The sequence below is a fragment of the Panulirus ornatus genome, chromosome 6, assembly GCF_036320965.1.
Source record: "Panulirus ornatus isolate Po-2019 chromosome 6, ASM3632096v1, whole genome shotgun sequence".
Taxonomy (NCBI): Eukaryota; Metazoa; Arthropoda; class Malacostraca; order Decapoda; family Palinuridae; genus Panulirus; species Panulirus ornatus.
The window spans coordinates 1704776-1730661 of NC_092229.1; the positions used below are offsets into that span (position 1 = coordinate 1704776).

The window sequence follows — 25886 nt, forward strand, 5'->3', positions numbered from 1 at the left end:
TCACTCAGACTGGATTATATGATAGAGATGACGGCATCCCAAACATTTTGTTCAAACTTCCCTTGTAACCACGTCCCTATCATATGGTTTTAAAAGCTAGTGTTCATGTATATGGTCCTTTCGAAATGAATTGATATAAAATGCAATAGCCTTGGGAAAGCTGAAAAAATATTATTGTCCGTTATCAAACCATATATTTGCAGGGTACTTTCTCAAAAAGCCCTTTTCATACTGTTCAATATATCTGAAGTTCTTTCCAATGTGTCCAGTCATGCTCATCTGTCACACGGCATACCTTTACGGACTTTTAAATCTTAGATTTTTTTTTTTTTAAGGAATCTCCTTTCAGCTGTCTATTCACCCTTCTTGCCTGTCCACATATATCGGTTCATCTGGCAGTACACTGTATGCTGCTCATATCCACTGCCTGCTTGATATTGTACCATTCAGCTGCCCTTATCTTATTTCTCTGTTAAAGTGCCATTGATTACATCATCAACCGCGAAGCCTCTACATGATATTCAAAACAGAATTGGTGAGTATTACAAAAGTTTCCATTAATGGTAAGTCAAACAATTTCCCCTTGTTCATGAAAACACGTCGCTAACTGTGCAGTGCAGTTATACCAAAAAGGATCGTTATGACTGCGTAGAAACAAATTAGCTCTAACTCCTGCTATAGATTATATGAAATAAACTTACTTATATTCAGCACCGAAAATTAATAAACATAAACCACCTTAATGAAGGAACATTTAAAACCCAGCGCGTATTCACTTGGACCCGACGCAATAGCTTCCCGAGAGCGTATTTTCTGTATGCGATGCTTTGCGTTCATAATAATACAATTGTGACGTTTAGAGAATATATGGGAAAGAAAGACCAATTTACCAAATTTATCTCAATCTATTATTTCTATGATTACAATGAAGGAATCGTAACAAGTCATTCATTATGTCATTATGATTTTTATTATATTTTCTTCACCAATGAGCGTTCCACAGGAGCTAGGACGCCATTACGCGGTAACAGCATTTGTGTCTAAGAAACACTGAGAAACTAGTATCTGGACTTGACTAGTAGAGAGAGAACAGCGAGTGAGTATATTTCGTACTTCAGATATAACTTCTGATTCATTGCATGGGTATCTGCTGGTGTAAATTGGCAAACTAAACTGTAGTGATCGGGGCAGTCAATCGTTGGTTTGGTTAGCATAGCCGTCAATAGTGAAGTACGAAATGCCACATTAACGTACCTTTCATACTTTCTTTGATCGTAATGAGTAACAGTCTCTAGCAGTAGGTGATAAAGATTGGCTAGTTTCGGGCAGACTTAACATTTGAAAAAGCAAAAGAGAATACGCTAGTAGGTCTGATATGGTCAGCACGAGTGTGGAGGTCCCCGGCGGTAGTGGCGTCTCGTCATTAGTCTAGTTCTCCTGGGAATTTTTTTTTTGATACTCCTCCAGTCTAGGGGCATGGATTTATTCATTGCGGTAGGATTTTTTTTTATATATTCCTGCAGTCTTGAGGAATAAATTTTTGATAATCAGTTACCCTTTACTTATATATAGTAGGAATCTCATGGTTCTCTATTTTGGACTTTTATACCGTTGAGTCCTATGGGTATTGTACTTTATGTTGAGTGATTTCAGCGTGTAAAACAGTTTTGGTTTTGTAGTTACTTGGCTTTAATCTTTTGTTGTCTGTATCCCAGCAACACTTGTGAGCCTCACTGATACACTTCCTGTATAATAGGGTTGTTTGTGTGGTGATTCCTAGAGAGTGTTGGTTGAGAAGAAAAGTAGCTATGTACTATGACAGGCTGTTTTTCATATATTGAATGATTTGTTTTGCAGGTGCATTGTAGTGGTTAACTTACAATAAGAGAAAGTGAGAGACTGAAATGCACCAATTGGTGTTTTTTATGCTTGCCGTAAAACTTTTATTTTAAATGAATTCTGTTTTCAAAGTGTATTGTGTATCCTATTTTTTTCTTAAATTGGATTGATTTAAGTTGATAATTTCAGCTGAATATGACTCCAGGAGTCCACCAATCTGTGAGAAGTACTTTCTGATGTTATTAATTGGTTCTTAAAACTCTTGTGAGCTGCACCTCTTTATGTCATTCCTATTCTTTTGTAAACTTTGAGCTACAGTCATTTTCCCTTCTCATAATTTTAAAAGTTTGTCTGAAGTCATCCCTCTTTCTCCTCTCCTCTCCAGTTTGGTTAATTTGAGATGATTTTATTTTTCATCCCATCATATGACAGTCTTGTTCATTTTGGAACTGTTTTAGTAGCTTTTCTGTGGACAATTCTTTGAATTGTCTCTATTATTCCTTAAATGAGATCTTGCCTGAAATGATATCTTGCCTGAACAGCATACTCGTGTGGTCTCGCAAAAGTTTTAAATAGTACAAAATGACTCCAGGTGTTTACATTCAAATGAGCATCCCTTTGTCATATAGGCTTTTCTCTCTTATCTGAAATGTGGTTTGTTAATTTCATATCCCCATCATCAGTACTCCCAGATTTTTCTTCATTAACAGCTGCTGAGTTTTTTCCAGACATCTTATAATTTATTTGTACATCGCCATGACCTAGTTGAATCGCCTTACATTTTTAGTAATTAAATCTTAAAGTTTCCATGTGTTTGACCATCATTATTCTAGGTAGATCATCTTGAAGAGTTTCTCATCAGCATGATAGTTAACTTTTGTGTTATCTGCAAATGATTTTGATTTTATATCACATGGGAGATCTTTTACAAAGGTGAGGAATAGTTTGCTCTGGGACTGATCTGTACGTTAGTCCACTTTTTAGTCCACTTTTCATTTCAACCCACTTTGACATGATTCCATTTGTTGATACTGTTTTGTGTTGGTTAAGAATGCCTGAATCCAGGATATAGTAAAGAATGAGGGCTTTTATTTACTTTATTTGATTTGTTGATAGATATGCTAGTAGCAAATTTGCCATTAGATTAGGTTGTGTAAGAGTGATGACAGAAAGCAAATTTTAGTGAATTCTAATGGTTGGGAAATTGATGGTTGGATTGCGGTTGGCAGTTACTTGGCAAAATAACGTTTGAGTTACCTGTGCTAACCAGCCGATTCCAAATGTATGGCACTGGTGAGTAGAAGGCTTAATTTAATCAGCAGTCAGCTTTGTAGGGTTTCATCCACTGATGCCCACTATTCTGCACTGGGCCGAGTCTGGTATGTCAGCTAGTTGGCAAAATAACCACAGACAAAAGTATTTGTAAAATGTTGGCACTTTATTTTTTTCATATTAGATTTTTTAATTATACAGTGAGGAGCCTAAACATATGGGGATGAGATGGCTTTTCTGGCGACAGTTAGGAGCTTCATTGAGTACCATCACTAATATGCCAGTTGCATGTAATAAGTACAATTAAGGTAAGGTCTTGTTTAGCTTAGCAGTATTATTATTTGTCATGTGTATACATCAGATTTTTTCAAACATATTTTGTAGTTATACAGTATATAGTACAATCAGTATTAGTAGGTAGGAATGTTTATGGAGGAGTATTAGGTTGAACATTAGGTAGTAGCAGTTGGTAGGAACATTAGGTAGGAGCATTAGATAGAAGTAGTCAGTAGGAACATTAGGTAGGAGCCTCTGCAAACACAATTTTAGACTTACCCTCTGCCAGTGGCCTGACAAGGTGAGGCATTAAAGGCTAAGAAGCAGCACTAGAGTTTGCTAGTTATGGAGACTGTTGCCATGGCTTTCCCCTTAAGGGAGTTTCAGAAGGAAACAGGCATCAGAGTTATGGATAGTTGTACATTGTGGAACCCAAATATATTTTGAGAATTGTTTTTCACACAATTGTAAGGAGTTATTAAATATGCCTTAACTAGCTCATGGGAGCAAAAACCAAAGTGATCCCTATCTAAAGCTTTAGTTATACCAAAGGCAACTACATAGGATTCAACAAAATCTTTCAAGGATGCTGGTCAGACATTAGGCAGATAGGAAAGAATATCACCAGTGGATCTCACCATTTTGGCTGAGGATATGGGAGTTGAGGAGGGGATTCAGACTTTGGAAATGGTAGATATCAAAGGAACAGGTCGATAGTTAGAGCTCTTAGAATGTTCACCCAATTTAGGGATAGGATGTACCAATACATGCATCCAAGAAGAAAGGAAATGGATGAGTAAGCACAGGTGCAAGTTCAGAGGCAAACTCTTTCATTACATGGGATGGATGTCATCTGGATCATAAGCTTTGTTGTATCCAGAGATAGAAGCACTTTTTGGAAAAGAGGTTATGGGAAAGTGCTTAATATTAGGAAGATGAGCATCAGGGGGTAATGCGAGTTAACTAATGTAGAGTTAGAGGAAAAATGGGAACCAAGGAGTGTTGCTTGGTCTATGGGAGAGACAGCTGTAGGATTCAGAACAGAAGAGTGAAGAAAAGGTAGAGTGACAGTTGTTAGTGATGCCTGTAGCCAAAAACCAAAAATACCTATCAGTTGAAGATGAGAGATTATCGCACTTTTGAATAAAATGATGCTTTGCCTCATTTATAACGGAATTGCAGTATTACGCTCTAAACATCTGGGGACACAAAACTTTTAAGTGCATTGCCTGTATAACACTGTATGTTGTGCATTGGAGAAATGTAAGTAGGATATGGTGATTACTTAAACTTGTGGATCACAACTTCTGACAGCCTGACTGACCAGTAGGGGAACATGGTAGCTTGGCCATAGGCTGAGCTGTGGGGATGGATAGCCTATGAAGTCAGTGAAAGATGTTTAAAGTAAATACTTTGTGTTGGTTATGTAATATCCTCTACAACAAATGTGATTTATGGTGCTTGTTTCTTCAGTGCATTAGTTTTATTCTTGAATCTAGAATTGTTATATTCCTTTGCAGAAATGTCTTCCCGTCCACCTGGAAGAGGTATGCGAGGGGGTGCACCACGTGGAGGATATGGACCCAGAGGAGGAGGTGGACAATGGCCTAGTCATCGTGGAGGACATCGAGGAGGAAGAGCTGAGTACTATCATCAGAATTATGGGGGTAGATCACCACGCCCATCACAGAGACAGCCTGATCCTGAAAAATTATTGGCTTCACTGGGACCTGATGCACAGCTTGCTCTGACTACAGCTATTATCAATTCTGTGTTAAAGAATTCTGTAAGTAATTTTTTCTTTTAGAGAGGTTCTGTAATAGTATATGTTTTGAAATTTGTTAGAGAAACCAGTACCAAATATATGTGGTAGTAAGTAAAACTGAAGAAGTAAGAGTATTAGTGAAAGAGAAGAGAGAGGCATTTGGACGATTTTTGCAGGGAAAAAATGAAATTGAGTGGGAGATGTATAAAAGAAAGAGACAGAAGGTCAAGAGAAAGGTGCAAGAGGTGAAAAAAAGGGCAAATGAGAGTTGGGGTGAGAGAGTATCATTAAATTTTAGGGAGAATAAAAAGATGTTCTGGAAGGAGGTAAATAAAGTGCGTAAGACAAGGGAGCAAATGGGAACTTCAGTGAAGGGCGCAAATGGGGAGGTGATAACAAGTAGTGGTGATGTGAGAAGGAGATGGAGTGAGTATTTTGAAGGTTTGTTGAATGTGTTTGATGATAGAGTGGCAGATATAGGGTGTTTTGGTCGAGGTGGTGTGCAAAGTGAGAGGGTTAGGGAAAATGATTTGGTAAACAGAGAGGAGGTAGTGAAAGCTTTGCGGAAGATGAAAGCCGGCAAGGCAGCAGGTTTGGATGGTATTGCAGTGGAATTTGTTAAAAAAGGGGGTGACTGTATTGTTGACTGGTTGGTAAGGTTTTTTAATGTATGTTTGACTCATGGTGAGGTGCCTGAGGATTGGCGGAATGCGTGCATAGTGCCATTGTACAAAGGCAAAGGGGATAAGAGTGAGTGCTCAAATTACAGAGGTATAAGTTTGTTGAGTATTCCTGGTAAATTATATGGGAGGGTATTGATTGAGAGGGTTAAGGCATGTACAGAGCATCAGATTGGGGAAGAGCAGTGTGGTTTCAGAAGTGGTAGAGGATGTGTGGATCAGGTGTTTGCTTTGAAGAATGTATGTGAGAAATACTTAGAAAAGCAAATGGATTTGTATGTAGCATTTATGGATCTGGAGAAGGCATATGATAGAGTTGATAGAGATGCTCTGTGGAAGGTATTAAGAATATATGGTGTGGGAGGAAAGTTGTTAGAAGCAGTGAAAAGTTTTTATCGAGGATGTAAGGCATGTGTACGTGTAGGAAGAGAGGAAAGTGATTGGTTCTCATTGAATGTAGGTTTGCGGCAGGGGTGTGTGATGTCTCCATGGTTGTTTAATTTGTTTATGGATGGGGTTGTTAGGGAGGTGAATGCAAGAGTTTTGGAAAGAGGGGCAAGTATGAAGTCTGTTGGGGATGAGACAGCTTGGGAAGTGAGTCAGTTGTTGTTCGCTGATGATACAGCGCTGGTGGCTGATTCATGTGAGAAACTGCAGAAGCTGGTGACTGAGTTTGGAAAAGTGTGTGGAAGAAGAAAGTTAAGAGTAAATGTGAATAAGAGCAAGGTTATTAGGTACAGCAGGGTTGAGGGTCAAGTCAATTGGGAGGTGAGTTTGAATGGAGAGAAACTGGAGGAAGTGAAGTGTTTTAGATATCTGGGAGTGGATCTGGCAGCGGATGGAACCATGGAAGCGGAAGTGGATCATAGGGTGGGGGAGGGGGCGAAAATCCTGGGGGCCTTGAAAAATGTGTGGAAGTCGAGAACATTATCTCGGAAAGCAAAAATGGGTATGTTTGAAGGAATAGTGGTTCCAACAATGTTGTATGGTTGCGAGGTGTGGGCTATGGATAGAGTTGTGCGCAGGAGGATGGATGTGCTGGAAATGAGATGTTTGAGGACAATGTGTGGTGTGAGGTGGTTTGATCGAGTAAGTAACGTAAGGGTAAGAGAGATGTGTGGAAATAAAAAGAGCGTGGTTGAGAGAGCAGAAGAGGGTGTTTTGAAGTGGTTTGGGCACATGGAGAGGATGAGTGAGGAAAGATTGACCAAGAGGATATATGTGTCGGAGGTGGAGGGAACAAGGAGAAGAGGGAGACCAAATTGGAGGTGGAAAGATGGAGTGAAAAAGATTTTGTGTGATCGGGGCCTGAACATGCAGGAGGGTGAAAGGAGGGCAAGGAATAGAGTGAATTGGAGCGATGTGGTATACCGGGGTTGACGTGCTGTCAGTGGATTGAAGCAAGGCATGTGAAGCGTCTGGGGTAAACCATGGAAAGCTGTGTAGGTATGTATATTTGCGTGTGTGGACGTATGTATATACATGTGTATGGGGGGGGGGGGGTTGGGCCATTTCTTTCGTCTGTTTCCTTGTGCTACTTCGCAAATGCGGGAGACAGCGACAAAGTATAATAAAAGTAAATAAAGTAAAACTGAAATGTATCTCTGTGAAATATGAAAATGTAAAATTATTTGGTAGTAGGAGAAGGAAGATCACTGATATGAGATATTAAAATTGTTTTGCAGGATGAGAAAGAAGGTCGTGGCTCATTTCGTGATAACCGTGAAGCGATGTACCGACAACAAAGGGACTCGCGCCGTGAAGGTCGGGGAGGATATTATCGGGTAGGTTGCTTGAGTTTCTTGTTATATTTGTGTTAGGATTAACTATGGGGAGGCTTTCACTGTAGATTGCAAGTTGAATGTAATTAACCCTACATTCATTATGAAATTTGAATAGTAATTTTTATAAGTGTCTGAGGTCAGTTTTTATACAAACTGCTGAATTTTAAATTGTGATTATTATTTTGCTACAATATCTTATATACAGTGTTGATGATTTCATTGGTGAAAGTCTTTATACCCCATTAATGTTCCCATTAACTCCAGAAGAAAAGTTAACCATAAGTAGATCACATAAGTCAAAAGATTTTACATTCAAGCTCAGATGGAAGCACTCCTATTACTCAACACTTTACAAGAACCTAAAGCCTCAAAAGAGAAAGTAACTAAAGATTGCCTCTTGATTGATGAAAATATAAGTTTAGAAAATGTGGGGCTATTTGTCTTTTTGAAATGATAATCCAATAAGTATTGAGAGAGAATCAGTTACAGTATCAGATCTTGGAAGGTAAGGCAGCCTCAGTAAAGAGAACAAGCTACTGAAAGCCCATTAGCCTGTATTAATTGTGAATGGGATTTCCCAGATACCCATTTGGTTGCTGACAGAGCAAATATTCTAATTGGACTTGGGTAGCATTCCAAGATTCAAAATTGATGTTATCAGAGATGCAGCCCTGTGCATTCTAGGCACTTAGATGTAGTATGTACTTAATTAGATTGTTTGAAGGTTATCATTAGCCAGCCAGCAGGCAGTGCCTTAGGCTGATGTGATGAACCTCAAGCCGTGAGTCTCATTCATTCAGGAGGAGTTGCGACAGCGCAGGCTATATGCTGAGGCCCGCAGGTATGAAACCAGGTGGCACAACGAGGAGGGGCGGGCCCATCACTATGAACGAGAGAAACCCACTGCTGGCCCCCCTCGCTACCGTTATGGCAACAGATACGCTGGCCCACCCAAGAGGAGGCCCTCCCCCCATGGCCACCAAGGGCCCACTTACAAGCGACAGAGGTAAACACCACGGAAAGAGCGTGTGTCATGATTTATATGAGTTTCTGATTCTTCCAGCAATGGAGCAATGAAGCAAGCTTAGTAGTGAGTCCTGACAATGAATAGTGTGCTCATTGTGGATGGGAAAGGCCAACATGAACAAGCAAGCAAGCAAGCAAGCAAGCTTGAAAACCTATGCACTGGAGTGTTGACCAACTTGTATTTCAGGAAATAAGTAACTGCATATATATATATATATATATATATATATATATATATATATATATATATATATATATATATATATATATATATTGAATCTTTCCTGTCCAAGGATCCCCTTCTATTGGGTTCCAGCACATCACTTGGAAAGCTGCCCACATCCACAAGTATACTGCCTGTATATGTTATATATATGCACATACGTTAATGTAGCAAACCAAGGACCACTTTCTGTGAGACTTTTTCACCTTGTGCAAATGGGAAATAGACTCATTTAGATGGAGGATGTCCTAGACAAGAATGAGCTCCTTTCTATAGTGGTGAAGATACAACCTTCATCAAAGGTGAATTCTTGCTTACGATGTGACCACTTTCAGATAGAGAGTCCAGCAATATATATGTACATATAAGGGGGTGACTGTATTATTGACTGGTTGGTAAGGTTATTTAATGTATGTATGACTCATGGTGGGGTGCCTGAGGATTGGCGGAATGCGTGCGTGGTGCCATTGTACAAAGGCAAAGGGGATAAGAGTGAGTGCTCATATTACAGAGGTATAAGTTTGTTGAGTATTCCTGGTAAATTATATGGGAGGGTATTGATTGAGAGGGTGAAGGCATGTACAGAGCATCAGATTGGGGAAGAGCAAGTGTGATTTCAGAAGTGGTAGAGGATGTGTGGATCAGGTGTTTGCTTTGAAGAATGTATGTGAGAAATACTTAGAAAAGCAAATGGATTTGTATGTAGCATTTATGGATCTGGAGAAGGCATATGATAGAGTTGATAGAGATGCTCTGTGGAAGGTATTAAGAATATATGGTGTGGGAGGCAAGTTGTTAGAAGCAGTGAAAAGTTTTTATCGAGGATGTAAGGCATGTGTATGTGTAGGAAGAGAGAAAAGTGATTGGTTCTCATTGAATGTAGGTTTGCGGCAGGGGTGTGTGATGTCTCCATGGTTGTTTAATTTGTTTATGGATGGGGTTGTTAGGGAGGTGAATGCAAGAGTTTTGGAAAGAGGGGCAAGTATGAAGTCTGTTGGAGATGAGAGAGCTTGGGAAGTGAGTCAGTTGTTGTTTGCTGATGATACAGTGCTGGTGGTTGATTCATGTAAGAAACTGCAGAAGCTGGTGACTGAGTTTGGTAAAGTGTGTGAAAGAAGAAAGTTAAGAGTAAATGTGAATAAGAGCAAGGTTATTAGGTACAGTAGGGTCGAGGGTCAAGTCAATTGGGAGGTAAGTTTGAATGGAGAAAAACTGGAGGAAGTAAAGTGTTTTAGATATCTGGGAGTGGATCTGGCAGCGGATGGAACCATGGAAGTGGATCATAGGGTGGGAGAGGGGGCAAAAATTCTGGGAGCCTTGAAGAATGTGTGGAAGTCGAGAACATTATCTCGGAAAGCAAAAATGGGTATGTTTGAAGGAATAGTGGTTCCAACAATGTTGTATGGTTGCGAGGCGTGGACTATGGATAGAGTTGTGCGCAGGAGGATGGATGTGCTGGAAATGAGATGTTTGAGGACAATGTGTGGTGTGAGGTGGTTTGATCGAGTAAGTAACATAAGGGTAAGAGAGATGTGTGGAAATAAAAAGAGCGTGGTTGAGAGAGCAGAAGAGGGTGTTTTGAAATGGTTTGGGCACATGGGGAGAATGAGTGAGGAAAGATTGACCAAGAGGATATATGTGTCGGAGGTGGAGGGAACGAGGAGAAGTGGGAGACCAAATTTTAGGTGGAAAGATGGAGTGAAAAAGATATTGTGTGATCGGGGCCTGAACATGCAGGAGGGTGAAAGGAGGGCAAGGAATAGAGTGAATTGGATCGATGTGGTATACTGGGGTTGACGTGCTGTCAGTTGATTGAATCAGGGCATGTGAAGCGTCTGGGGTAAACCATGGAAAGCTGTGTAGGTATGTATATTTGCGTGTGTGGATGTATGTATATACATGTGAATGGGGGGGGGTTGGGCCATTTCTTTCGTCTGTTTCCTTGCGCTACCTCACAAACGTGGGAGACAGCGACAAAGCAAAAAAAAAAAAAAAAATGTTATTATACTTTGTCGCTGTATCCCTTCATCCATTTGTGTCATTACCCTGCCTCTCAGGATACAGCATTGCTTCCCCCTGCTTCAGTGAGGTAGCGCCAGGAAAACAAAACAAAAAAAAAGGCCACCTTCATTCACACTTAGTCTCTAGCTGTTATGTGTAATGCACCAAAACCACAGTTCCCCATCCACATCCAGGTACCACATACCCTGGTTCAGTTTATTGACAGCACATCGACCCCGGTACACCACATCATTCCAATTCATTCTATTCCTTGCATGCCTCTCATCCTCCTTTATTTTCAGTTCCCGATCGCTCAAGATCTTTTTCACTCCATCCTTCTGCATCTGACATGTATATCCTCTTGTCAACCTTTCTTCACTCATTTGTTCCATACTTCGAAGCCTTTTCTGCTCTCAGTTGCTCTCTTTTTTATTACCACACATTTCTTTTACCTCATCATTAGTACTCAATCAAACCACTGCATGCCACATATTGTCCTCAAACATTTAATTTCCAACACATCCACCCTTCTGCGTACAATCCTGTCTAAAGCCCATGCCTCGTGACCATGTGATATTGTTGGAACTACTAATCCTTCAATTGTACCCATTTTTGTTCCGAGATATCGTTCTCTCTCTCTCCACACATTCATCATTGCCCCCAGAACCTTCGCTCCCTCCTCCACCCTATGACTTGCTTCCATTTCTGAGGTTCCATTTCATGCAAAGTCCAATCCCAGATATCTACAACACTTCACTTCCTCCAATTTTTCTCTTTTCAAACTTACATACCAACAAACTTGTCCCTCATCCCTGCTAAACCTAAAAACCTTGCTCTTATTCTCATTTACTCTCAGTTTTCTCCTTGCACATACACTTCTAAACTAAGTCACCAACTTCTCAGTTTCTCATTCAAATTAGCCCCCAGTGCTGTATTGGCAGTAAACAACAACTGACTCACTTCTCAGGCTCTCTCATCCCCAACAGATTGCATACTTACCCCTCTCTCCAAAACTCTTGTAATTACCACCCTAATCACCTCATCCATAAGCAAGTTAAGCAACCATGGAGACATCTTGCACCCCCGCTGCAGACCAACCTTCATGGAGAACCAAATGCTCTTCTCTCTTCCTACTGGTACACATGCCTTGCATCCTTGGTAAAAACTTATCACTGCTTCTATCAGTTTACCTTCCACCCCATATATTCTTAAAATCTTCCACAAAGCATCTCTATTAACCCTATCATATTCCTTACTCAGAACCATAAATACTACATATAAATCCATCTGTTTATCTAAGTATTTCTCGCACACATTCTTCAAAGCAAACACCTGATCCACACGTCCTCTACCACTTGTGAAACCACACTGCTCTTCCCAAGTCTGATGCCATGTACTTGTCTTCATCATCTTGATCAATACTCTTTAATATACTTCCCAGGAATACTCAACAAACTTATGCCCATGTAGTTCAAACACACCTTTATCCCCTTTGCCTTTGTACAATGGCACTCTGCATGCATTCTGCCAATCCTCCTGCACTTCACCATGATCCATACATACATTGAATATCCTTTCCAACCACTCCATAACACAGTCACCCTCTTTCTTAAATTCTACTGCAATACCATCCAAACCTGCTGCCTTGCCAGATTTCATCTGCAAAGCTTTCACTACCTCTTCTCTGTTAAACCAAACGATTCTCCCTGACCCTATTCCTTCGCACACCACCCCTGACAAAAACACCCTGTATCTGCCACTCGGTCATCAAATGCATTCAACAAACCTTCAAAATACTCGCTCCATCTCCTTCTCACTTCCTCACTACCTGTTATTACTTCCCCACTTGCCCCCTTCACTGATGCTCCCATTTGTTCTCTTGTCTTATGCATGTTATTTACCTCCTTCCAAAACATTGTTTTATTCTCTCTAATTGTTTCCATTACATTAACCCTCCTTTTCACATTTCTGTCACAGGCCAAATTCCCATATTCATATATCACTGACAGAAGTGCTGTATCGTCAAACATACCCATCTTTACCTTTAAAGACATTAACATTTTCAAAACATTCCTTAGTTTGCCCAGGATCATTGCCTCCTCACCCATCCTATGGCTTACTTCATCTCCCGTGGTTCCATTTGTTGCCATATCTACTCCCAGGTGTCTGAAACTCTTCTTCTTCCTGGTTCTCTCCATTCAAACTTGCGCTCCAAATGAAGTGTCTGTCTTTGCTGCTAAGTCTAATAATCATGCTTTTATTCACATTTACTCATGAATGAGGCTGTCATTTTCCTGGAGTTACCTCACTGTGAAGGAAACTATGAAGAAACATGTATGGAAAATATGATATTGTTGTATTGTATATCATTGGAACTGGACTCTGTTTCGGAGTGGTTACATTGTGAATGAGAAGACTCCTTGGGTAAGGCTTTCCCGTTTTTCTTTTCACGGGACATGAAGGAATACAGTCTCGTTATGGTACTCGTTGCTCCAAAGGAGTTTATCATGTTTCTGCACCTGTTAGGAGTGCAGCCTCACCATTAGGAGCTATATAAAAGAAGTCCTGGTTTTGTATTATTAATTTTATGTGATATATTTTAATCTTTTCTACATGACCTTTCATCACCTCCTGTGGACCATTATGATAAAGTTCTTTCATGGGCAAGTGACTTCACAGTCACATCATAAACACTGTGTTGCTACTCAAGAAATAATACATATGCAACATTAGATAATGTAGGTACTACACTAACTTTCTTAAAACAGAATATCTGCATCCCCACAGAAATACACTGTCATTATTTGATTTCTAGTCATATATCCTCCTATATATTTGAATAATCAACCATTCCCACTCAACTCCAGCCTTACTGGTTATTGTATGAAGCACATGTGATATCCTCTCCTTACACTAAAGCCATAACAAAATATGTTCTCAGTGTTAACTGGTAAAAGATTTAGATAAGAAAAGATCACTAATATCATCTTTCAACATTTCTGTTCCATACTAAACTGCAGACCTGCATGGTCTAAAGCAAATATAACAAAAGCTACGAATTATACAAAGCAGCATTAGAAACAGTCATGGTGACTTAGCACTCACAAACATTCAACATCTGCACATTGTGTGTGTGGGCAATGCTTACAGAGAAGGAATGTGAGTTATTGGGAGATGTTCAAGAGAAAGTGGCAGGAGGTCAAGAGGAAGGTGTAGAGGCTGAAAAGAGGGCAAATGATTTGGAGTAAGTGTTTATTGGCAATCGTCAGGCAAAATAAGATGTTTGGGAAGAACGTTATTAGTGAGAAAAGCAAATGAACACATAAGAACATGGTTTAAGGGGGTAAATAGGAAAGTATTAACAGGCAGTGATGTGAAGAGGTGATGGAGTGAGTACTTTGAAAGAATTGTGAATGTTTTAGATGATAGGATGGCAGAAGCAGTGTGCTTGGGTTGTGAAGATGTATGTGTTTAGTGAGAGCAATTGTTTTGGTAAAGAAAGAAGGGTTGTAGGAATGTGGAAAGGCAGCTGGAATGAATAGTATTGAAATTAGATTTCTTAAGAAAAATGATGACGTGTTGTTGATTGGTTAGTTTTGATTTTCGTTGTATGTATTAATCATGGTGAGTTTTATGCGGATTGGGTTAGTTTGGATTTTCATTGTATGTATTAATCATTGTGAGTTTTATGAGGATTGGCAGAATGCATGTATGTATGTTGCCATTGTTTAAAGGTAAGGGGGACAAAGGCAAGTGTTTGAATTACTGAGGTATAAGTTTAAGTGTATCTGGAAGATTGGATTGAAGAATGGTGATTTTGAGATGATGGCATTCACAGAACATCATTGAGGAGGAGCAGTGTGATATCAGCAGTGTTAAAGGTTGTGTAGATCAGATGTTTGCATCGAATAATGTGTGTGAGAATTAGTTACAGAAATGGAATGATTTGTATGTGGTTTTGATGGATTTGGAGAAAGCGTATGCTGGGAATGATTTGTGGAAGGTGTTATAGTTTGTTGGGAGAAAAAACATTAAAAGCAGTGAGGAGCTTTTATTGAGAGAGTAAGGCATATATGCAAGTAGGTAGATAGAAGGGTTAGTGGTTCCAGGGGAAGTTGGGTTTGAGGTAGGGATTTTTGATGTCACTATGGATGTTTAATTTGTTTTTGGATTGGGTGATAAGGGAGATAAGTGTAAGGGTCCTGGAGAGAGAGGCAGGTATGCAGTCTGTAGGGAGTGAGGGTGCCTTGGAAGTGAGTGAGTTTTTGTTTGACTTTTTGTTTGACTTGACAATTGGACTAAGAAACCACAGAAGTGGATGTCTGAGTACAGGGGGACTTGAGAGGAGAAAGTTGAATGTAAACAAGAATAAAAGCAAGGTTGTTGGGTTTAGCAATTCAAAGAAAGGTTAGTTGGATGTAAGTTTGAATGAAGAAAAATTGTTTTAGATACCTGGGAGTACTCATGGTAGTGAATGGAATCTAGGAAGCTGAGATGGGTCATGGGGTGGGTGAGGGGGTGAAGGTTTCCAGGGTAGGCTTGAAGGTATAGTGGTGCAAACAATGCTGTATGGATGTGAGGCATGGACAGTAGATGAGAATGTATGGATGTGGTTGGATGTGTTAAAAGCAAGGTTGTTGGGTTTAGCAATGGAAAGAAAGATTAGCTGGGATGTAAGTTTGAATGAAGAAAAATTATTTTAGATACCTGGTAGTACTCATGGTAGTGAATGGAATCTAGGAAGCTGAGATGGGTCATGGGGTGGGTGAGGGGGTGAAGGTTTCTAGGAGCATTGAGGAAGATGGGGAAAGAGAGGTCACTATCTGGGAGGTTAAAATGGGTAGGCTTGAAGGTATAGTGTTGCAAACAATGCTGTATGGATGTGAGGCATGGGCAGTAGATGAGAATGTATGGATGCAGTTGGATGTGTTAAAATGAAATGTGGGATGAGCAAAGTTGATAAAGTAATGATAGGTTAAGAGAGAAAGATGAGATCATAAGAAGAGCATAATTGAGAGAGCTAAGGAGGATGTATTGAAATGGTGTGGACATGTGGAGAGAATGAATGATGAGAGGTTAACAAAGAGGATGAATATGTCAGAAGTAGATGGGACAAGAAGGGGAGACTAGATTGGAGATGGAAGGATGTAGGGAAAAGATTTTTAGAGGTTGGGACCTAACATCCAGGATGCTGGAAGGCATGCACAGGCTAGAGTGAATTGGAGTAATGTGGTATACAGGGGGCAATGTGCTATCAGTGGAATGAACCAGAGCATATGAAACAGCCGGAGGAAACCATAGAAAGGTTTGTAGAACCTTGTGGACACGGAGCTGTGTTTTTAGTGCTTTATACATGACTTATGGAATTGGTGTGAGTGCATGAGGCTTTTCTTTTGTCTTTTCTTTACTGTGCCTTACTAACATGATAAACAGCAAGGAATTATGAAAGAAAGAAAGAAAAACTTTCAATGCAGTCACTCCTCATTATGCACTCACTTTTGTTCTTTGTAACAGCACTAGACCTCTCCTACCAGAACCACTTCATAACAAACCATCAACCCCAGAATAGAAATTTAAAGACTACCCCAGTTTTAGTCTTGAGGAACTTGTTCCTTCTGATTCTTTCTTCTCAAGATATATGACAGAAAATTTATGTACACCTTAAGAGGTTAACATCAGACATGTGTCCATCAAAAACTAAATATCTTCAACCACTCCTGGCTGCATAACAAAATTCCTAACATTTAAAAACTTGTATACCCTGTATCACTTCCGTGCTTAGTACCCAGACTTTTTGTAAAAATTTTCCTCACCATCCCAGTTTCACCCATACAATACAGCTTCAGATGAAAATATTCCACCACTTGCTGTACACTGATTTCACATGTTTTAGATGGATATATCCATAGAAAATATACACCTTGTTGAATATAAACTCAGGGAGGGTGTCTGCCCACATTGAGGTTAGAATGCATAATGACCAGTCATTCATTGTTTTTTGTCGTTTCCCAACCTTGGCTTGTTAAGGGTAACATGGACTTTATTCTGTTCTGATTCTGATTGTGTGATAAATGAATTTATAGGACAGATTTATACACAGCACTGATTGGATTCATACCTTGGGAGGGGGATGTCTGGCCACCTCGGTCACATTGAGGTTTAAAAATGTAGCCACTAGTCACCCAGTGTTTAATTTTTTATATACTTTGTCCCAGCCTCAGCTTAGTGGGGTAACATGGACTTTAATTTGTCGTAGCACATTTTTGTAATTTTTAAGATTAGTTAAGATGGTGTTGTATGGAAGAGTTTAGGTAGGAGAAGAAAAAGTTTGAAGAAAGTGAAGGAAAGAAAGTTATACAGATAGTGGGTGGACTGTCCTGCTGGTTGTAGATCAAGCAACTTTGATTGATTTTAGTAGTGTTTAATTGTATGCTTAAGACTGGGTGACTGGTGTTTATACCTTTTAACAACTGTATGGCCAAACACCCCTCTCAGGGCTCAAGTCTGACCTGTGGAGGATATATACCCCAAATAGCTTTAACCAACCATAACCCTCTTCCCATACATTATTGGCACTAGACATCAAAAGAGCTTTGGACACTACTGTCGCACATCCTCTCACAAGCGATACTTGGGACCACCCTCCACAAGAGTAATGAAAAGTGGTTGGCTAGTTTCATGGCTAGCCACAGTGGAAGTCACTCGCATTGCCTTTTTCTCTAAAATACTTTACAGTGGAGTTTCTGAAGGAATAGTCTTTTCTCCAACCTCTTCCTTCATGACCTCTCATTACCTCTGATAAACAACAACTTGAAGGTCCTTTGACAATACAGATGACCTCATAGTCATCACAATAGAGTAGCAGCAACAAACATTCAGCACTTCATTACTCAATTGGAACATTGGCTCAACCAGAATATGTCAGCATCTTCACAAAAGTGTTCAGCCGCTCTTTTTACTTCAGACTGACTGACTTCCCACACAAATGTTGTCAACACAAAAAATACCCAAACTGAATACCCTCAGAACATAAACTGGCACCAAAATTGGACCAGAAAATGACTCTCAAAATCCTCAATGAGCAATACATCCTCTCCTCTTTGAACTACACCTCATGTGTTTGGTCTTCTGTCCTCAGAAATGCAAATATAACAAAAATGCAGCCCACACAAATTAATACTTGGAACAATCACTGGCTGCCTGACAACCACAAGCACACAACACCTACTTAGTGAAGTAAAGATCCTCCCAATGCAGTCCAACCACAACATGCTTTGCACCCAGTTCTTTGCAACCACACTTGATCCTTCCCACCCAAACTACTACATAACTAACCTCCATCTCTTAGAAATAATTAGCTTCCTCCACCTTACACTTCAGCAAACTCCACTCACAGATAACCCCACTGTCAACAAATATAAGTAACAAAAGAAGTAGATAATGAAATAACCCAAACAACTGCTCTCTCAGCTCCATCTTAAACTCCATCTCAACTCTCTTACACCCATCACAACCTACACCCCCCACACAAATGAGAGTTGCACTTTCCATCAATGCTCTGGACATCACTCACCCTTACAGCACTACAAATGCCATTTTACCATATCCCAATACCTCACATTCCCACAATGCAGCTGTCTTAATGAAGACACTGAGCAGTCACTGCTTAATTGCCCTGCACTACAACACACACACACACACACACACACACACACACACACACACACACACCATCGCTAATCTTTTATGACTTTTGATCCAGACTGGTGGATGTGGCTAGCTCCTTGAAAGATATAAGGGACTCCTAGGGCAGGAAGTAAAATAGTGTGTTTATATATATATATATATATATATATATATATATATATATATATATATATATATATATATATATATATATATATATATATATATATATATATATACATATATTCGCCATTTCCTGCATTAGCGAGGCAGCATCAAGAGCAGATGACTGAGTCTAAGAGGGAAAAAATCCTCTTAGCCTCATTCTCTGTTCCTTCTTTTGGAAAAGTGAAACAGGAGGGGGATTTCCACTCCCCACCTACCCATTTCGATCGCCTTCTATGATATGCAGGGAATATGTGGGAAGTATTCTTTCTCTCCTATCCCCAGAAAGTATATATATTTTATTTTTTATTTATATTTATTTATTTTGCTTTGTCGCTGTCTCCCGCGTTTGCGAGGTAGCGCAAGGAAACAGACGAAAGAAATGGCACAACCCACCCCCATACACAATGCACACACACACACGCCCACACACGCAAATATACATACCTATACATCTCAATGTACACATATATATACACACACAGACACATACATATATACCCATGCCCACAATTCACACTGTCTGCCCCTGTTCATTCCCATCGCCACCTCGCCACACATGGAATACCATCCCCCTCCCCCCTCATGTGTGCGAGAATCACTAGGAAAAGACAACAAAGGCCCCATTCGTTCACACTCAGTCTCCAGCTGTCATGCAGTAATGCCTGAAACCACAGCTCCCTTTCCACATCTAGGCCCCACAGAACTTTCCATGGTTTACCCCAGACGCTTCACATGCCCTGATTCAATCCACTGACAGCACGTCAACCCCGGTATACCACATCGATCCAGTTCACTCTATTCTTTGCCCTCCTTTCACCCTCCTGCATGTTCAGGCCCCGATCACACAAAATTTTATTTTATATATATATATATATATATATAAAAATGCAAGAGTTTTGGAAAGAGGGGCAAGTATGAAGTCTGTTGGGGATGAGAGAGCTTGGGAAGTGAGTCAGTTGTTGTTCGCTGATGATACAGCGCTGGTGGCTGATTCATGTGAGAAACTGCAGAAGCTGGTGACTGAGTTTGGTAAAGTGTGTGGAAGAAGAAAGTTAAGAGTAAATGTGAATAAGAGCAAGGTTATTAGGTACAGTAGGGTTGAGGGTCAAGTCAATTGGGAGGTGAGTTTGAATGGAGAAAAACTGGAGGAAGTGAAGTGTTTTAGATATCTGGGAGTGGATCTGGCAGCGGATGGAACCATGGAAGCGGAAGTGGATCATAGGGTGGGGGAGGGGGCGAAAATTCTGGGGGCCTTGAAGAATGTGTGGAAGACGAGAACATTATCTCGGAAAGCAAAAATGGGTATGTTTGAAGGAATAGTGGTTCCAACAATGTTGTATGGTTGCGAGGCGTGGGCTATGGATAGAGTTGTGCGCAGGAGGATGGATGTGCTGGAAATGAGATGTTTGAGGACAATGTGTGGTGTGAGGTGGTTTGATCGAGTGAGTAACGTAAGGGTAAGAGAGATGTGTGGAAATAAAAAGAGCGTGGTTGAGAGAGCAGAAGAGGGTGTTTTGAAGTGGTTTGGGCACATGGAGAGAATGAGTGAGGAAAGATTGACCAAGAGGATATATGTGTCTGAGGTGGAGGGAACGAGGAGAAGAGGGAGACCAAATTGGAGGTGGAAAGATGGAGTGAAAAAGATTTTGTGTGATCGGGGCCTGAATATGCAGGAGGGTGAAAGGAGGGCAAGGAATAGAGTGAATTGGAGCGATGTGGTATACCGGGGTTGACGTGCTGTCAGTGGATTGAATCAAGGCATGTGAAGCGTCTGGGGTAAACCATGGAAAGCTGTGTAGGTATGTATATTTGCGTGTGTGGATGTATGTATATACTTGTGTATGGGGGGGGGGGTTGGGCCATTTCTTTCGTCTGTTTCCTTGCGCTACCTCGCAAACGCGGGAGACAGCGACAAAGTATAATAAAAAAAATAATATATATCTATATATATATATATATATATATATATATATATATATATATATATATTTTTTTTTTTTTTTTATATGTATGTAGCATTTATGGATCTGGAGAAGGCATATGATAGAGTTGATAGAGGTGCTCTGTGGAAGGTATTAAGAATATATGGTGTGGGAGGCAAGTTGTTAGAAGCAGTGAAAAGTTTTTATCGAGGATGTAAGGCATGTGTACGTGTAGGAAGAGAGGAAAGTGATTGGTTCTCAGTGAATGTAGGTTTGCAGCAGGGGTGTGTGATGTCTCCATGGTTGTTTAATTTGTTTATGGATGGGGTTGTTAGGGAGGTAAATGCAAGAGTCCTGGAAAGAGGGGCAAGTATGAAGTCTGTTGGGGATGAGAGAGCTTGGGAAGTGAGTCAGTTGTTGTTCGCTGATGATACAGCGCTGGTGGCTGATTCATGTGAGAAACTGCAGAAGCTGGTGACTGAGTTTGGTAAAGTGTGTGGAAGAAGAAAGTTAAGAGTAAATGTGAATAAGAGCAAGGTTATTAGGTACAGTAGGGGTGAGGGTCAAGTCAATTGGGAGGTGATATATATATATATATATATATATATATATATATATATATATATATATATATATATATATATGCTGACCATGATAACGATTTTCTTCTTGGTTATCAGCAAATTTCTAGATCATGTGCACCACTGTAACCTCTTGCAATATATTTATGTATTATCCCTGTGGATAGGGGAGAAAGAATACTTCACACATATTCCCTGCATGTCGTAAAAGATGACTTAAAGAGGTGGGAGTGGGGGGCTGGAAATCCTCCCCTCCAGTTTTTTACTTTTCCAAAAGAAGGAACGCAGAAGGGGCTATGTGAGGATTTTCCCTCTGTTCTTAATGCTACCTCACTAATGCGGGATATGGCGAATATGTATGAAACGTAAATATAAGAATTTTTTTCATACATATTCACCATTTCCTGCATTAGCGAGGTAGCATTTAGAACAGAGGACTGAGCCTTAGAGGTAGTATCCTTACTTGGCCCCCTTCTCTGTTCCTTCTTTTGACAAATTAAGAACGGGAGAGGAGGATTTTGCTTTGTCGCTGTCTCCCGTGTTTGTGAGGTAGCGCAAGGAAACAGACAAAAGAAATGGCCCAACCCACCCCCATACACATGTATATACATACGCCATGTTTACCATATGGCGTCCTAGCTTCGTCTCTTCGATGTATATCATCTGACTTATATTTCTCTTGTGTCTCCCCAGATGATGTGATTATTACATGAAAGTGCACTTGGGAACTTATCGTGTTTCATTTTCCCCATGGACTCGTAGGAATATATATATATATATATATATATATATATATATATATATATATATATATATATGTATATATAAGAATTGATTTATTGATATAATGTACAGTAGATATGTTCCTGGTGCTACCTTGCTAATGCAGGAAATGCCAAGCAAGTATATATATATATATATATATATATATATATATATATATATATATATATATATATATATATATAGTCAGTTACTGTCATTGTGGACACCCAAAGAAGAGTGCTTTTCACAGCTAAGAAAGTAAATGAAAGGAACTGTTTTAAGCGAGAGCACTTCCATTAGAAAGATACGGAGAATGAAGTGATGAAGCCTCAGCTGCCAGGAAACTCCCATCCTCCTTCCCCACAAAATATCCACTTATATGGTGGAAACACCTTACTTGGACCTTAAAAGGGATAAGTACATGATATATCATATCTCTTGACAGCTAAGTAAATTTTGGCATTTGTATTTGGAATGAAAGTATAGATTTTTTTTGAATGGATTTGCCTTCTGTAGTAGTTTGAAGAGTGTTCTGATTTTTTTCTGTTGAAGATGTTCTTGGGCTTATTTATATTATTGGAAATATTGGAAGTGTATTATATGAATGTTCATCCAAAATTTTGAGAAATGCCATTCTTTTAACCCAAGTGCCACTCATCTCAATTCCAATTCCTGGTACCCATCCACATTTCCAAGCCCCTAATAGCCACCCATTTCTATACAAGCTTGCTACCTGCCCATTCTTAAAACTCCACATTTCCATCCATTTACCTACACGAACCAAATTAGCAAATTTACTTATAACATCTCGTACCCATCTATTAACTCGCCCAGCTATTTGAGTTTTTCTTTGACTTGAAATTAAGGAAAATGTTTTCATTTATCAGTTTTGAGAGAACAGTTCCGAAAAGTAGGGGCTTTAAGTTACCTTTACTGTCTTTTCTTGTAAGGGGATCACATGGGTTGTTTTTTTGATCATTTTTTGAGAAAAATATTAAAACAAATGTTTAAGTAAGTACCTGTGAGATGTCATTTCCTTGCAAGAATTTCATGCTGGGTTTTAAAAGGAATTAAACCCTTCTCTTTTTTTCCAAGGTATAGTGTGTTCCAAAAAATTATTGATGCTTCTTACTTTCTTAATGTATATTCTTGTGGATAGCCTGATTTCGTGTATAAGGCAACCCTTTTACTTTCAGCCAAAAAAAATCTTTATTTTTTTCCATATATCTTAAGTGTAACTACCAAAGTTTTTGAAGGATACCCTAGGCATATCAGCAGTCACTGTATGCTCCTTACTTATATCCCAGCCCCATCATAACATAGTATCATTGTGTATATTAAATCCAAATTCATAATTTTCATTCATGAACTTATGTGCTGTTAATACATTCCAGTTGTTAACAGGTAGGTACTTGCTAAACTGCAGGAATTAAATCAGACCATATATAGCCCTACTACATGTTCACAAGCATGGCAAATGAAAATAGTGTTGTCATACAGGACCAAAATATCAAGTTTATTACTCTGATCAAGATCCACATTTTTACGTTTTATATCGCAAATTGATTAGTCACTATTGCAAGATTGTTTTGCTGAATATGATCTGTAGCAGAACAGTTAGAGAAAGTTTTGAAATTGTATATTCCAATAAAACAGAATATCAGCATCCCTTAGACAAGTGTCTTTATGAACACACTGTAAGGCTGTTTATCCCCTTCCCTTACACTTTTTTAGTGTTTCAAAATTATATTTTAATTCGGATTTGAAAGTTTCACATATACATGAAACAGTATTCAGTCTTTTTAGTTGTTTATATTTTGGAAGGTATAACCATATGAAATACAGTTACTGTGGATCCGAGTTATTACTGTAAAGTAAACATTGATTTAGCAACATGAGTTTGGTACTTGATTGGAATTTTGTGAGATACCATTTTTTCAGCACATTTAATATCATTGATCTTTAGCTTTAGTCCCTTAATCCATGTACATACTGTCCCAAGTAAACTTGTGCTGAATTTTTTTGGAAATCATTATCATCCCAAGTTAACTTGGATCACTTATGATCTGAAAATTAGTATCCTTAGATAACTTGTATGGATTTCCAGATATGCTTTCCATCATTCCCAGTAGACTAAAGCATGATAGGTGTCATTTTCTCATTAGATGGCATTACAAGCACTTATTTACATTTAGAGACATCAGCGTGATGGGGTTTCTCTCAGAGTGGGTGGAAGTGTCTGCCTTATTTTGGCTCACTTCACTTTTTGGACTCGCAATGTGCTGAGTGATGATGAATGATAATGGTGACAAAAAATGAAGATAATGCTTATCTGATAAGAGAAAAGCCATTTTGGGCAGCCTACTATGTATCTCAGGGGGATGCAGTCATATTGTTTATTTCTGCCATTCCCTTGGTATTTCAATTAAGGCCTCAGTATGCTGAGTAATGAGAAGTATGACAGTGATGATCATACAGACACACAGAGGTAGTACTTCAAGACATTACATGCTTCAACTGATTTTCCAGTTGATGCTACAGGGCGGACCACAGTAAAGCCGTCTTTATCTCTTGTTTTACCTCCCAACCATTTGCTTCTGCTGGTAATAACACCATCAGTTGGACAACTACTAAACATTAAATATGTAGCAGTATCTCTTAAAGTTTCCATGAGAAGGGAGAAGCAAGTATGTGCAGTTTCAACAAGTAGTGATGTCACAAAATCCAATGAATTTCCCTGTGGTGACATCTAGCATCTTGCCCGAGTAGACGCATTTCTCCTTGTATTTTACCAGGTGAAGGGCAGTTGATTGAAATCATTCTAAATATGGTAGTTATTGTTTGAGTGAAGAATATAGCCTAAACCACCAAGCAAAAAAGTTCACATTATAAAGAGTGAAATATTGGGATATGAAGCATTATGACACAAAATTATACTGTCTGCCTTTATTCATTCCCATCGCCACCCCTCCACACATGAAATAACAACCCCCTCCCACCGCATGTGCGTGAGGTAGCTCTAGGAAAAGACAACAAAGGCCACATTCATTCACACTCAGTCTCTAGCTGTCATGTATAATGCACTGAAACCACAACTCCCTTTCCACATCCAGGCCCCACAGAACTTTCCATGGTTTACCCCAGACGCTTCACACGCCCTGGTTCAATCCATTGACAGCACGTCGACCCCGGTGTACCACATCGTTCCAATTCACTCTATTCCTTTCATGCCTTTCACCCTCCTGCATGTTCAGGCCCCGATCACTCAAAATCTTTTTCACCCCATCTTTCCACCTCCAATTTGGTCTCCCATTTCTCCTCATTCCCTCCACCTCTGACACACATATCCAAAGGCAGTAAATTATTTAATACTTACTGGTGGCCAGCCAAGTGCATTCATGTCTATAAATTGAATATAACTCAAAATATGGAATTATTAATTGCTTTTTTATTAAGAGATGCTCTGCTTTTTATTAAGAGATGCTCTGCAGAGACAAAAGAAGACCTGGGGTTGAGAGAGATGGAGGTAGTTGCTAGATGCCACCTTTTTTGTCTGAAACATTTTGCAGAATATGACGTCACTACTTCGGCAACTGTACAGCAAAGATTAATGGCAACATCACGGGATAATGGAAGTAATGAATACCACCTCATGAAATTATAGTATTTATGCATTTCTTCTTCTATCTTTTACTTATTTTAATGTCTTTTACAATCTAAAGTTCATAAAGATGTAATTTCAAAATTATGAAGTTTTTGTATTTGTTGAGATATCCTGGACTTTCAGCAATTGTGCTTTTTCATTTTCTAAGATATTAACATTATAAACAAAATATTTTGTGTTAATTTTCTCTGTACATTTTAAAACTGCTTCTAAATAAATTGAATTTTTACTTAG

At 39.4% G+C, this 25886-nt stretch overlaps 1 protein-coding gene across 1 annotated transcript in view; it reads left to right on the plus strand.

The window, feature by feature from the left end:
- The first annotated feature begins 956 nt into the window (after positions 1 to 956).
- Positions 957 to 25886, plus strand: part of LOC139748991 (uncharacterized) — a 48152-nt gene continuing 23222 nt past the window's right edge. Inside the window, exons 1-4 of the mRNA XM_071662348.1 lie at positions 957 to 1096; positions 4908 to 5173; positions 7518 to 7616; positions 8417 to 8622. Coding sequence (XP_071518449.1) covers positions 4910 to 5173; positions 7518 to 7616; positions 8417 to 8622 — 569 coding nt within the window. The 5' untranslated portion in view covers positions 957 to 1096; positions 4908 to 4909. The remainder of the gene's footprint in view (positions 1097 to 4907; positions 5174 to 7517; positions 7617 to 8416; positions 8623 to 25886) is intronic.